At 40.0% G+C, this 12,844-nt stretch overlaps 2 protein-coding genes across 2 annotated transcripts in view; both read right to left on the bottom strand.

Annotated features, from left to right (window-relative positions):
- Positions 1-89: 89 nt before the first annotated feature.
- UBE2E1 (ubiquitin conjugating enzyme E2 E1) overlaps positions 90-12,844 on the bottom strand; it is a 99,793-nt gene continuing 87,038 nt past the window's right edge. The window contains exons 4-6 of the mRNA XM_053599148.1: positions 4,648-4,780; positions 2,213-2,360; positions 90-898 (exon numbers count right to left, since the gene is read on the bottom strand). Of these exons, the coding sequence (XP_053455123.1) occupies positions 801-898; positions 2,213-2,360; positions 4,648-4,780 (379 nt within the window). The 3' untranslated portion in view covers positions 90-800. The remainder of the gene's footprint in view (positions 899-2,212; positions 2,361-4,647; positions 4,781-12,844) is intronic.
- Positions 8,137-9,005, bottom strand: LOC128592336 (ubiquinol-cytochrome-c reductase complex assembly factor 1-like). Its single transcript, XM_053600246.1, has one exon. The coding sequence runs from the start codon at positions 8,974-8,976 to the stop codon at positions 8,137-8,139; it is 840 nt and encodes a 279-aa protein (XP_053456221.1). The 5' UTR covers positions 8,977-9,005.

The following is a 12,844-nucleotide window of genomic DNA, read 5'->3' as shown; positions in this document are numbered from 1 at the left end:
CACTTGAGCTACAGGTGTTGAGCCACAAAGATCAGTTTTAGAAGATGTAACGTGCAACCGAAAGTAAATGAGCACAGCAGCATCAGGCAGTTGTTTTTAATATTGTTTATTAGCACAGTAACAAATGTAGACTTAAGTAGTCCACAACATACAACCAATCCACTGAGCAATTCCTATTCCACGCGTTACAGTTAACAGCTTAAGGTATTTCACTACAGGTTTCCACAAATCCTGATTCAATGTTTAATCTTTTAACAATAAAGTAGATTGGCATATAAAATAAAATACATTAACTACTCATTTCCTATAAGTTGTCTTATAGCCATGTGCCCATTTTATATATATGAGATGACAGTCTCTAAAAATTGTTAAATATCAATGTTCCCTTCCAAGAAGGGAAAACAAATTCCTTAAAAAAAAAAAAAAAAAAAAGAAAAAGTATGTAGTCTTGGAGGACTTTACAGAAATGGCCATGTGTGTAACCTGTACAAAATTAAGCTGTTTTAAATTTACAGACTATAAGCAACTTAACCCAAGTATCTAAATGTACATTCTTTTCTGTACTATATTTCAGCTAATATTGCAGAACTAATGACAATTTTAAAAGTTGCTATTACCAATTCTGTCTACTGTAGTAAGATACCTTAAGTTACAACCAAATCTTAGGAAGTAAGACTGAATAATATCTGTTATAGAAATACCCTACTCTTTACCAACTCCCACCCTCCCCCACCCCTTCAAAATCATAAGCAGCTCTCTTCTGTGACAGACAAATAATCTAAGAATTGTGAAAACCCAATTTATGTAGCATATCTCTTGGTCCACTGTCTGGCCATCCTGTCATGTTCTGCTCTGTTGGTCATATACTGAGTGGCAATACTTCCTACCAACGGGTCAGCTGTAAGAAAAGAATGTAGATTACATTATAGAAAGGAAAAGAACATTTTAAACTTTAGGAAATAAATTAGTGAAAACTTGAGTAGAATGTACAACAAAGTATGTATGATCGAACCAATCTCGGAAATACCACTCCACTATGCTGTTTGTTTGTTTTTTCCCCTTTTAAACTTAGAAAAAAAAAAGCATGGGAGTTGGAGGAGGGATTCTTACCTAAATAGAATGCTCAGGCTTTAATAATGGTCTGGCTTTTTCTCCGTAGTTCATTCTATTTCTCTCCCAACACCCAATGAGAGTTCACAGAGTTAGGCTAAGTTCAAGACAGACTGAAATGTTCAAGGCTCCGAATTACAATGACCATCCAGTGGTGTCCATAGGACACAACTCAATGGCACCAATTATAGCATTGTGAATACTGTGAAATTCTTGAGAATGATGCAGTGTAACACTACTATTTACCTCTACACTGTTTACCTAGAAAGAGCCTGGTCAAAACCTGGACCTCCAATTAAGTATAATGTTTCTCTGAAACAAAGAATCTTTAATAACTAAATTTGTATTTTTTTCTAGAAAAATATTTTTATATAAAAGGAAATTAAGTCACAACATCACAGTTCACTAATCACTATGTATTTAGCAAAGAAACATTTTCTTTTTTTTTTTTTTTTTTAAAGAGACAGAGTCTTACTTTGTTGCCATTGGTAGATTGCTGTAGCATCACAATTCACAGCAACCTCCAGTTCTTGGGCTTAGACATTCTCTTACCGCAGTCTCCCGAGTAGCTGGGACTACAGGCACCCACCACAACGCCCTGGCTATTTTTTGTTGTTGTTGTTGCAGTTTGGCCAGGGCCGGGTTCAAACCCGCCACTCTCAGTATATGGGGCCAGCACCCTACTCACTGAGCCACAGGTGCCGCCCAGAAACAACATTTTCAACATTGATTAACATCTCAGTAACCAGCTACTGGGCAAGTCAATGAAACCAGCAGGTACAGGTGAGGTTAGGCAGGCAGATGACAACATTTAGAAGTATATGATTTGTTTTATAAGATGAGGGAAAATGAAATGACTAAAAACCAAGGGCAAACTTATGTATATCTTCAATTTAAAATACATTGTTTCTAGACTGTATCAACTAATGGTAAAGTTGCATGTTTTCAACTAGAGTTCTGAACTTCCCTCCACTAATCCATGTAGTTTTTGTCCTTTGACTTAAAAAAATATAAAATCTCTCTTTAGAAAATCTTAGTTTATGTAGAAAAGTATTTTTCAGGTGGGGAAACACAAAACAAAGTAAAGAATTATTAACCTTACCAGGATTACAATCTGTAAGAAGTGAGCAGATAGAAAGGAGAACTTTAGAAATGGTTAGTGCTGGACTCCAATTATCTTTCAATATGTCCAAGCAAATAACACCTTGACTGTTTATATTACAGTGATAGATTCTTGTCCGAAATGTAACCTGAAAAAATAAAGTAGTTTCAAACAATACTCAAAACAGCAAACCAACTCATTTTTAATGGCATGACCCTTAATAATTAACAACAACCCCCCAAGTACTAGTTTTTTTTTGTTGTTTGTTCGTTTGTTTTTGAGACAGAGCCTCAAGCTGTCACCCTGAGTAGAGTGATGTGACATCACAGCTCACAGCAACCTCCAACTCTTGGGCTCCACCTCCCAAGTAGCTGGGACCACTAGGCACCCACCACAATGCCTGGCTGTTTTTTAGTTGCAGCCATCGTTGTTTGGTGGGCCCAGGCTGGATTCAAACCCACCAGCTCAGGTGTATGTGGCAGGCGCCTTAGCCTCATGAGCCACAGGCGCCCAGCCATCAAGTACTAGTTTTTAAAAAGGTGAATAACAGTTTTAACTGAAGCTGACAAGAAGACAGGTTGAAGGCTGTTTAATGAATTTTATTAGAAAGTGCTCATTGATACTCTTAGGGATTGTCAATTTCAATTTGAAAATACTGTCACTGACAAAAGCAAGTTTAATTCCTCCTAAGTTTAGCCATCAACACTTTAAATATTAACATTTCCAAGTTTCAAGAGCTAATTGTTTGCTGACCTCTTGTGTTAATAGCTGGTAGTACTACATTTCCCCAAGGTAAGCTTCAGAATTTAAAAGAGAATCATAAATTATAATACCTCATAAAAACTGAGGTATTATAACACAAAGACAGTTAAACAAAATGCTTAGAGAACTACATACCAAAAAAGCTGTTTAAGTGTGAAGCAAGATCTGTTTCTGCTTTTTGTGACCTTTACATCAGATCCTGCAAACATCTCGCCTACCTACACCAGAGGCTCCTGTAATAGTCTCTCCATGGATGAGGACCCAGTAATAAGCAAGGACCACAGCACTAGACAAATCAATACAAGCTGCATATTTGTAAAATATACTGAAACACAAACCAAAGTAAGTTACCCGTAACTTTGCTGATAATAATAATAATAATAATAATAAAAAAGATGGGCCAGGCACTGTGGCTCATGCCTGTAATACCAGCATTCTGGGAGGCTGAGGTGGGTGGATTGCCTGAGCACACAGGTTTGAGACCAGCCTGGGCAAGAGCAAGACCTTGTCTCTAAAAAAAAAATAGCCAGGTGTTGTGGCAGGTGCCTGTAGTCCCAGCTGCTCGGGAGGCTGAGGCAAGAGAATCACTTAAGCCCAAGAGTTGAGGTGGCTGTGAGCTGTGACTCCACAGCACTCTACCAAGGGTGACACAGTAACACTCTGTCTCAAAAAAAAAATAGCCAAAACAAACAACAACAAAAAAACAGGTTTTTAATTACTTCTAGTTGGTGCAGTTCTACCTATATACTAGAAGTCTACCCAATTCCCAAGGAGAGCTTCCTTCTGAAGTTTTTTTTTTTTTTTTAGAGACAGAGTCTCACTTTGTCATCCTTGGTAGAGTGCCATGGCATCACAGCTCACAGCAACCTCCAGCTCTTGGGCTTAGGCGATTTTCTTGCCTCAGCCTCCTGAGTAGCTGGGACACTACAGGTGTCTGCCACACACTCAGCTATTTTTTGTTACTGTTTGGCCAACGCCAGGTTTGAACCCGCCACCCTTGGTATATGGGGCCGGCCCCCTACTCACTGAGCCACAGGCACCACCCTAAGAAGAGCTTCCTTCTGATAGCGTGAATGAAAATCATAGATGATTGAGTGTTGCAAGAGATGAGTGATTTGGGCAATCCCTACCTGTCTCAGAGAGAAAAATCCAGGCCTAGAGGTAAGGAATTAAATAAGACAGAAAGATGACAAGAACAGAATACAAAGCTTTGGTAAGAGATTCTGTCTCTGTAGTTGTTTCAGCGCATGGATTATTTTGAACTTTTTTTTTTTTTTTTTTATGAGATAGCATCTTGCTTTGTTGCCCAGGCTGGACTCAAACTCCTGGGCTCAAAGTCAAGGCCTCCCCAGGAACTGGGAGTGTCATCATTTGGCCTCATATAAAACCATTTTTAACTGTTCAGAAACTTTTTCTGTGGGCTAGAAAATAGGAAATTAATTCTAAATTGCTGACATTACAATAAATAGCATAATTCTAAATAAAAACAAAGCACTTACTCCTAGGAAGGTTTCTGTCAGATGAAGTGTTTTGTGTGCATTCAAATATACTTAGAAAATTCATTAGCACATTAACAGAAATGTACTAGTTTTTGTGATTAAAAATTTAAAAACCTTGAGTTTCTCTCTTATGGGAATTAGTATATTTGAGCATAAATCAAGGAAATTTCTTACCTTTGGAGGCTTGAAGGGATATTCTGGTGTAAAAGTAATATCAAGGAAGAATACACCGCCCTCATACACAGATCCTGGAGGCCCTAGAATGGTTGATCTCCATTCATAGATGTTATCGCCTTTGGGACCAGCACTGTGAAATAATGTATCATCAGGTAAGTAGATGGTAGTACTATCCCATTTTTTACAGTGTATCAAAAAATGAGAAAAGATCACCTCTCATCCCTTTTTGTTAAACATTGTGTAGATTCTCTTCATAAACAGAATTACCTATCAGAAACTACAAGAAATCTGTCAGCCCTCAGTAATAAAAGGATGTTTAGGGCGGCGTCTGTGGCTCAGTGAGTAGGGCACCAGCCCCATATACCTAGGGTAGCAGGTTCCAACCTGGCCCCGGCCAAACTGCAACAAAAAATAGCCGGGTGTTATTTAAATAGCCAGACATAACGCCCGGCTATTTTTTGTTAAAACCATTTTTTTTTTTTTTGAGACAAAGAATCTCACTATGTTATCCTTGGTAGAGTGCCGTAGCGTTATAGCTCACAGCAATCTCAAAGTCTTGGGCTTAAGCAATTCTCTTGCCTCAGTCTCCCAAGTAGCTGGGACTACAGGTGCCTATCACAACACCAGGCTTTATTTTTGTTGCAGTTGTCATTGTTGTCTAGCTGGCCCAGATCAGGTTCAAACCTTCCGCCCTTGGTGTATGTGGCTGGCGCCATAACCACTGTGCTACAGATGCCAAGGCATTAAAACCATTCTAATCCTACCTACAGCATCACACCTGGCTAATTTCTTTCTTTCTTTTTTTTTTTTAGAGACAGGGTTTCACTATGATGCCCAGGCTGATCTAGAATTCCTGGCCTCAAGTACCCCTCCCACCTTGGCCTCCATTGTGCTGGGATTACATGCATGTGCCACTGCACCCAGCCCTCCCTAAGGGATTTTTTAACTCTCCCCAACCTCTGTGATTTTTAAGCAGGTGGTTTGCATTTGGATGCCAGTGGTAGAGGTTCCTGTAAGTAAGACAACTAGTTAGGAACATACGCTTTTAACATTTTACAGCTTGCCTCCACCTGTGATATAACTAGAACTCCAAATCAATATTGCTATCTGTAATCTGGTTTCAATTTGGGTATAAATTTTTCTGAAAGTTCAGAAAAGTGGAGAAGGAGAGTTAAGGAATCAGGTACACAACAAAAACAATTTTAACGAAGAAAAAAACGTACTGTGCTAAAATTTCAAAAAAAATGAATAAAGGTGGTTATGAGAAAAATGAACACTGAAGTGAAATAATACCAAATGTAGTTTTGACCCTGAGAAGATTTAATAGTGAGGGATCTCTAAGCTTTGGGCCCTCAGGATTACTGTGAAGGGTCTGCAAACACACTGGGAAGACCAAGCACTGCTGCCTCAATATAAGACCTTAAATACTCAAAGCTGCTACTGGATACATTCAGGTAGCTTCTGTCACATGCATTTTTTAAATCACACAATAATAAATGGGAAAATTGATACAGGGAGCTGTAAATTTTTTGCCCTTAAAGGAAAAAGGAAAAAAAAAAAAACCTCACTGGCAAAGTTAGAATCTACTGGTCTATAAACTAAGCAGACAGACCCATGGAGTCGGGGGAGGTTAGACAACAAATGTTAACTCTCAGAAGCCCAGTGCAGTAACAAAGGAACAAGAGAATCTTGAGTCTGTTTTTAAAAAGTTCTGTACAATCACCCCCAGCCATTTCTCAAATGATTTGGTTTACCCTCAGGGCAGCTAAGTTTGCCTTTACTGATTTTCTGTCCTTTCCCTTTAACAGAAGATACTTTTGGTTCCACAAGTAATACACCTTAAATTTCAAACTTTGGTTAAAAGTACACTTTAGAATGGCATATAATTTAAATGACTAATCCTAATGTTTAAAAAGTCTGGAAAGTCCTGAATTAGGAAATGGGAGTCGGGATTAAGGTATTAAGATGGGAACCAAAAAACCTGTACTTAACAATTTTGCATGAAGTCTATCCTGTTGCCTTCACCTAGGCATGCAATTTGACTGGGATGCTCTAACTTGGTCACCCCAGATTTCTGTAATATGATTTTAAAAAGTAGCCAACTATTTTAAGTACCACTGGGGTTATAGAAGTCAGTAGCCCCTTAAAAAAAAATTCCTGTTCGAAGATTTTTTTTTCTTTTAAGACAGAATCTCACTCACCCAGGCTAGAATGCCATAGCATCAAGCCTAGCTCACAGAAACCCCAAACTCCTGGGTTCAAGTGATCCTCCTGCCTCAGCCTTCCAAGTAGCTAGGACTACAGGCACACACCACAAAATCTGGCTGATTTTTCTATTTTTAGTTTTTGAGACAAAATTCTTGAGACAGAGTCTTATTCTGTCACCCTGAGGAGAATGCCATAGTGTTATAGCTCACAGCAACCTCAAACTCTTGGGGTCAAGCAATCCTCTTGCCTCAGCCTCCTGAGTAGCTGGGACTACAGGTGCCTGCCACAAGGCCAGGGTAGTTTTTCTATTTTAGTAGAGACAAGATCTTGCTCTTGTTCAGGCTGGTCTGGGACTCCTGAGCTCAGACTATCCACCAATCCCTCCTGCCTCAGCCCCCCAGAGTGCTGGGATTACAGGTGTGAAGGATGTTGACATTTAACTGTGATTAGAATCTTTGGAGGAGACTGACTGAAAAGGCGAAGGAGAGATCATGCTTATGCCTTTTAGATTTTCTTAAACAGAGATTTAAGTTTTGGGTTTTGTTTTTTTTTTTTTGCAGTTTTTTGGCCAGGGCTGGGTTAGAACCTGCCACCCATGGCATATGGGGCCAAAATACATTTCAAAATAAAAGCACAATATATACAATGGCAAAAAGAAAAAGATAACTCAGTTTTTTTTCTAATTAAAATAAACATTGCCTAACAGGTGCTGGTGAGGATGCGGAGAAACCTTGTACATTGTTAGTGGGAATGTAAATTAGTACGCTGAAGTTCCTCAAAAAACTGAAAACATAACTACCATATGACCTAGCAATCCCACTGCTGAGTATATATCCAAAGGAAAGAAATCAGTATACCAAAGAGACATCTACATTCCCATTTAATTGCAGCACTATTCACAATAGCCAAGATATGTGCCCATCACAGATGAAGGGATAAAGAAAATGTGGTATATACACAAAATGGATTTTGTTCAGCCATAAAAAATATGAAATCCTGTCATTGGGAACAACATGGATGGTACTGAAGGACCTCACGTGAAGTGAAAAAGCCAGGAACAGAAAAACAGATGTCACATGTGTTCACTCATGTGGGGCCTTTAAAAATTAAAAAAAAAAAAAAAAAGGATCTCATGGACACAGAGCAGAATGATGGCTGCCAGAGGATGGGAAAAGGGGAGCATGGAAAGAGAGTGAGGGAATAAAGAGGTTGGTTAATGGTATGAAAATATAGTTAGAAGAGGATCTTGTGTTCAGTAGCACAATAGGGTGACGACAGTTAATAATTTATTCTGTATTTCAAAATAACTGGAAGAAAAAAAACTGACATGTTCCTAATAGTAATGATATAAATGCCTATGGTGATAGACACCCCAATCACCCTGATTTGCCGAGGGTCTTCACATTTCTGATTGAAGAAGGTTCTCCAGAGGGCAGCAGCCAGCCCATGATCATCTGAAAGGATCCCCTCATCATATCCCAAAATAGCTGCATAGAAATTATTTGTCATGAGGATCATGTTCTTCTTCAGGATATAGGAATTAATCCCCATGACTCTGCCACGCTGCTCAACGTCCTCCCACATAAAATGAACTATGATACGACACATGTATTTCCCACTCCGGCCTTCCTGCTTCATTCGGACTAGACACATCCAAACATGAAGTAGCGTTATAAGAAACCACGAATTGAATGTATCGGGCATCTGACACCTTAGAAAGAATTCCTCGAAGTCAGTTTTCTCCACACAGCTAGTATACATGCGCAGGGTGGCAATCTTAATCTTCCATTTACTGTATTTCAAAGGTCCTGTGAATCCCATGGCTTCTATTATCTTTGTGAGGGCACCAACCTTCTCCTCAACAGGCTGTAGTGAATCCTTGGTAGTAGGAAGCTTATTTGTGGTGTGATATTTCCTACTCGGCTGTATGTCTATTCCAGGAATCTGTTCTGATCCCTCACAGGCTTGGGATTGGCTCATCTGGGGCCACTGGGAAGTGCCAGACAGAGTCCTGTCCCATTGTCCTTGGGTAGGAGACACAGGTGCCAATCTGCTGCATATTGGAATCCTTTGGGTAATATTTGTCTGATTCCTAAGGACTCTCACCAGCAGCGCCATATTCCTTAACCAATCACCCTGATTTGATCATTATACATTGCATGCTTACATCAAAACATCACATGTGGGGGGTGGCACCCGTGGCTCAGTGAGTAGGGCACCAGCCCTATGTACTGAGGATGTCGGGTTTGAACCCAGCCCCAGCCAAACTGCAACAACAACAAAAAAACCCCACACGTACCCCATAAATACATGTAACTATTATATATCCATAAAACCCAAAAATATTGTGGTACATATTTTAAAAAACTGAGTCAACTACATGTACCCCATAAATACGTGTAACTATTATATACCCATAAAAAACAAAAATATTATTATGGTACATATTTGAACAAAAACTGAGTCATTTCTACTTTTGGCACAATATTTCCTTATTTCTATAATGGCTTCTGACTTCATACAGCTACATAAATGATAAGAACAGGGATTGTCATGAGCCACAACACCCTAGTGTCAGTATAGGAAGGTCTGTTCACTGAGAGACAACATCTCTATTAAGTCAGCTCAGTAATTCTTACCTCTGGACTCTTACCTCTGACAGCTTTCCCTACAATCCTAGAGACCAATTTTCTCTCCAGTGACCACTGGATAGGGCAGCTACAGGTATTATACCTCAAAAATTACAAGTGATTCCTGACATTATCCCATACTACAATGACTAATGTTTCATAAAAATAAAGACTTGGCTCCTAGAGTAAGCTTTATCATCCTCCCCAGAAAGCCAGTGTGGCAAAGACTGCTGACTGGCTGGTTCCCCATTTACTACTCTCCTTTTCTTTGTAGAAGCTTTACGATAAAGCAAACTGTCCACTTATATAAAGTGCCATCATTAGTATGACAAAACCCCCATATATCATCAAGGGCCTTAGAGCAATAGTTCTTTATTGGGGGTAACTCAGCAACCTCCTCTCCCCAGTTTGGCAACGTCACAGTCATTTCTGGATATCACAAATGGGAGATGCTTTGGCATCTGGTGGGTAGAGGCCAGGGATGCTGCTAAACATTTTGGAGATACACCTCGACAGCCCTCCCCCTAAGAATATTCTGAGCTTAAAACGTCAGAAGTAACGGGCAGCACCTGTGGCTCAGTGGGGAGGGTGCCGGCCCCCTATACTGAGGGTGGGGGGTTCAAACACAGCCCCGGCCGAACTGCAACAAAAAAATAGACGGATGTTGTGGCAGGCGCCTGTAGTCCCAGCTACTCGGGAGGCTGAGGCTGGAGAATCACCTAAGCCCAGGAGTTGGAGGTTGCTGTGAGCTGTGTGACACCACGGCACTCTACCAAGGTGTAGGTGATAAAGTGAGACTCTGTCTCTACCAAAAAAATCAATCAATAAATAAATAATTTAAAAAGTGTCAGTAGTAACAAAGCTACACTTAAGAAAACCTGCCACGGTTAAATTAATAAAGCTTCAATTTCAATTCCTGTTAAGATTCCAATACCCGGGCGGGGCCTGTGGCTGAGTCGGTAGGGTGCCGGCCCCATATACCAAGGGTGGCGGGTTCAAACCCGGCCGCGGCCAAACTGCAACCAAAAAATAGCCGGGTGTTGTGGCGGGAGCCTGTAGTCCCAGCTACTCGGGAGGCTGAGGCAAGAGAATCGCTTAAGCCCAAGAGTTGGAGGTTGCTGTGAGCTATAACACCATGGCACTCTACCCAGGGCGACTGCTTTGAGACTGTCTCAAACAACAACAAAAAGACTAAAAATCAATACCACAGAACTTAGAAAATGCTTATAGGGAGGGCTCCACAATCAAATCTATTTTCACTAAAGCAAATATTATTTAAAATACTTTCTTGATTTACTCTATTGCTAAGAAATTATGATAAACTCCAAAGGCAGCAAACTACCACAGGAAATCCTTCCATCCTCCCCCAAATATCTCCAAACGGCAAGTTTTACGGGAGATGGGATGAAATCTGTCCATGAGGTCTACTTACCATATTCAGAGATATTTTATAAAAAACAAAAACTTCCTACCCTCAGCATCCCTTCATAAACCAGGAGACATCTGTAACTTAGAATTAAGTGGCAGACGAACTTAAAAAACTTACTAAGGAAACTAAACAGGCTAAACCAATGACATGGTTTGGGATGATGAGCGCTATTAGAAAGAAGGGTAACCGCTGATATAGTCCTAATAATGAAGTTAGAAGCACTCAACTGAGGTTGGGGGAAGAGGAAAGGAAGAGGACTCTGGTACTGCTAGAGATGTAATGGTAGGTTACTACCTCTTGGACAGAACTTGTGTACCTAGGGCCAACTTAAATGACTCCCCAGAAAAGCTGGCACACACACAAGAATTCACATAGGTGGGTATCCAGTGTATCTAACTAGTTATACTGGAACAGAGTGGGCCCATACAGGAGGTACATCTTCTTAAATTCGGGAAAGAGACTAACCCAGGCACTTAAATCTAAAACAATGTTATCTATCGAATGGCCTTCCCATAAAGCCCCCCGCCCCCCACCAAATCTCATGCCAAGATTGAGGAAATGGTGTCTATTGTCTTTCTCCAGCAGAAAGCTAAACATAAACTTCTCCAAAGTTTCTGCTAACTTTTTGTGAAGCACAAGGCTGATTTGTGGCCTTGTGCGAAGGCCTAGCATTCTTTTGCAATTTGTTCCAAACCAGAGAAAAACCAGATTTTCTAAGGATTTATCCAGAATGCTATAGTCATGTGGGTATAATCTTTTGTACATCAGATTGTTAAGTCTCTAAAGAGTAATTCCCAGGGCGGCGCCTGTGGCTCAAGGAGTAGGGCACCAGCCCCATATACCGGAGGTGGCGGGTTCAAACCCAGCCCCAGCCAAAAACTGCAAAAAAAAAAAAAAAAAAAAAAAAAAAGTAATTTTCCACATATACTATAAGACTTGGCATAATAATAATTAATATTGAATTAGATAGTCAAATATGTGCCAATGTTTAGGATTACACAACAGTCTTTCCACAGAAGGTGAAATAATTAAAATACTACAAAAGCTCAATCTTGCCGCGTTAGCATTTAATTGTTTTACATGCTGCTTTAGAAAATAGTGACAACTAAGAACTTATTGGGCATTTTTTTTTTTTTTTTTTGGAGACAGAGTTTCACTATGTTGCCCTCAGTAGAGTGCCGGGGCGTCACAGCTCACAGCAACCTCAAACTCTTGGGCTTAAGCCATTCTCTTGCCTCAACCTCCCAAGTAGCCAGGACTACAGGTGCCCACAACAACACCAGGCTATTTTTTGATTGCAGTTGTCATTGTTGTTTTAGCTGGCCTGGGCCTGGTTTGAACCCGCCAACCCTAACCACTGAGCTACAGACGCTAAGCCCTTATTAGGCATTCAAAAAAAAAAAGTGACAATCCAGCTCATCTGAAAACGTGTGTTCTAATTTTGAAAAAAAAAAAAAGATGCACATAAGAGTAAGGATATGATTTTTAAAGGAAAATGATTTCCAAGATAATTTATAGATAAAGATTAAGACACTCCAATAGGCAAAAGAAGAGCAGACCTAAAAAAGAAAAACAGGAACATAGGGGGCATTCTCAACTAGGGATGGCTGAGTTATTACAGTTTTTAGTAAACTGAGCTAAGGAGTCATACAGAAGGCCTCCTCATATAGGGTGAGCCTGAAAGAATTCGGGGTGGAGGGGATTAGGAATGATTAGAGAGAATTAAAATTTAAAAATCGGCATCTTTTGTGTCTTGAAATACATCTTCCTCTATAAGGTTCAACAGGTAGGTATGCAGGATAAAAATGGAACAGCTCTTTTGTGCATGAACTATGCAGTTTGACTTCCAACAACTCTGATTTGCCCTTCCTCCAGAAAGAGAAAAATAGGGTCAGAGCAGAACCAAATTCTACTGTTGTGTTGATTA

This window comes from Nycticebus coucang, chromosome 8 (genome assembly GCF_027406575.1).
Source record: "Nycticebus coucang isolate mNycCou1 chromosome 8, mNycCou1.pri, whole genome shotgun sequence".
NCBI classification, from domain to species: Eukaryota; Metazoa; Chordata; class Mammalia; order Primates; family Lorisidae; genus Nycticebus; species Nycticebus coucang.
This window is presented reverse-complemented; position numbering and strand designations above follow the sequence as displayed.

Coding starts and splice junctions, on each gene's coding strand:
- LOC128592336 (XM_053600246.1), bottom strand. CDS start 8,976: ATGGCGCTGCTGGTGAGAGTCCTTAGGAATCAGACAAATATTACCCAA.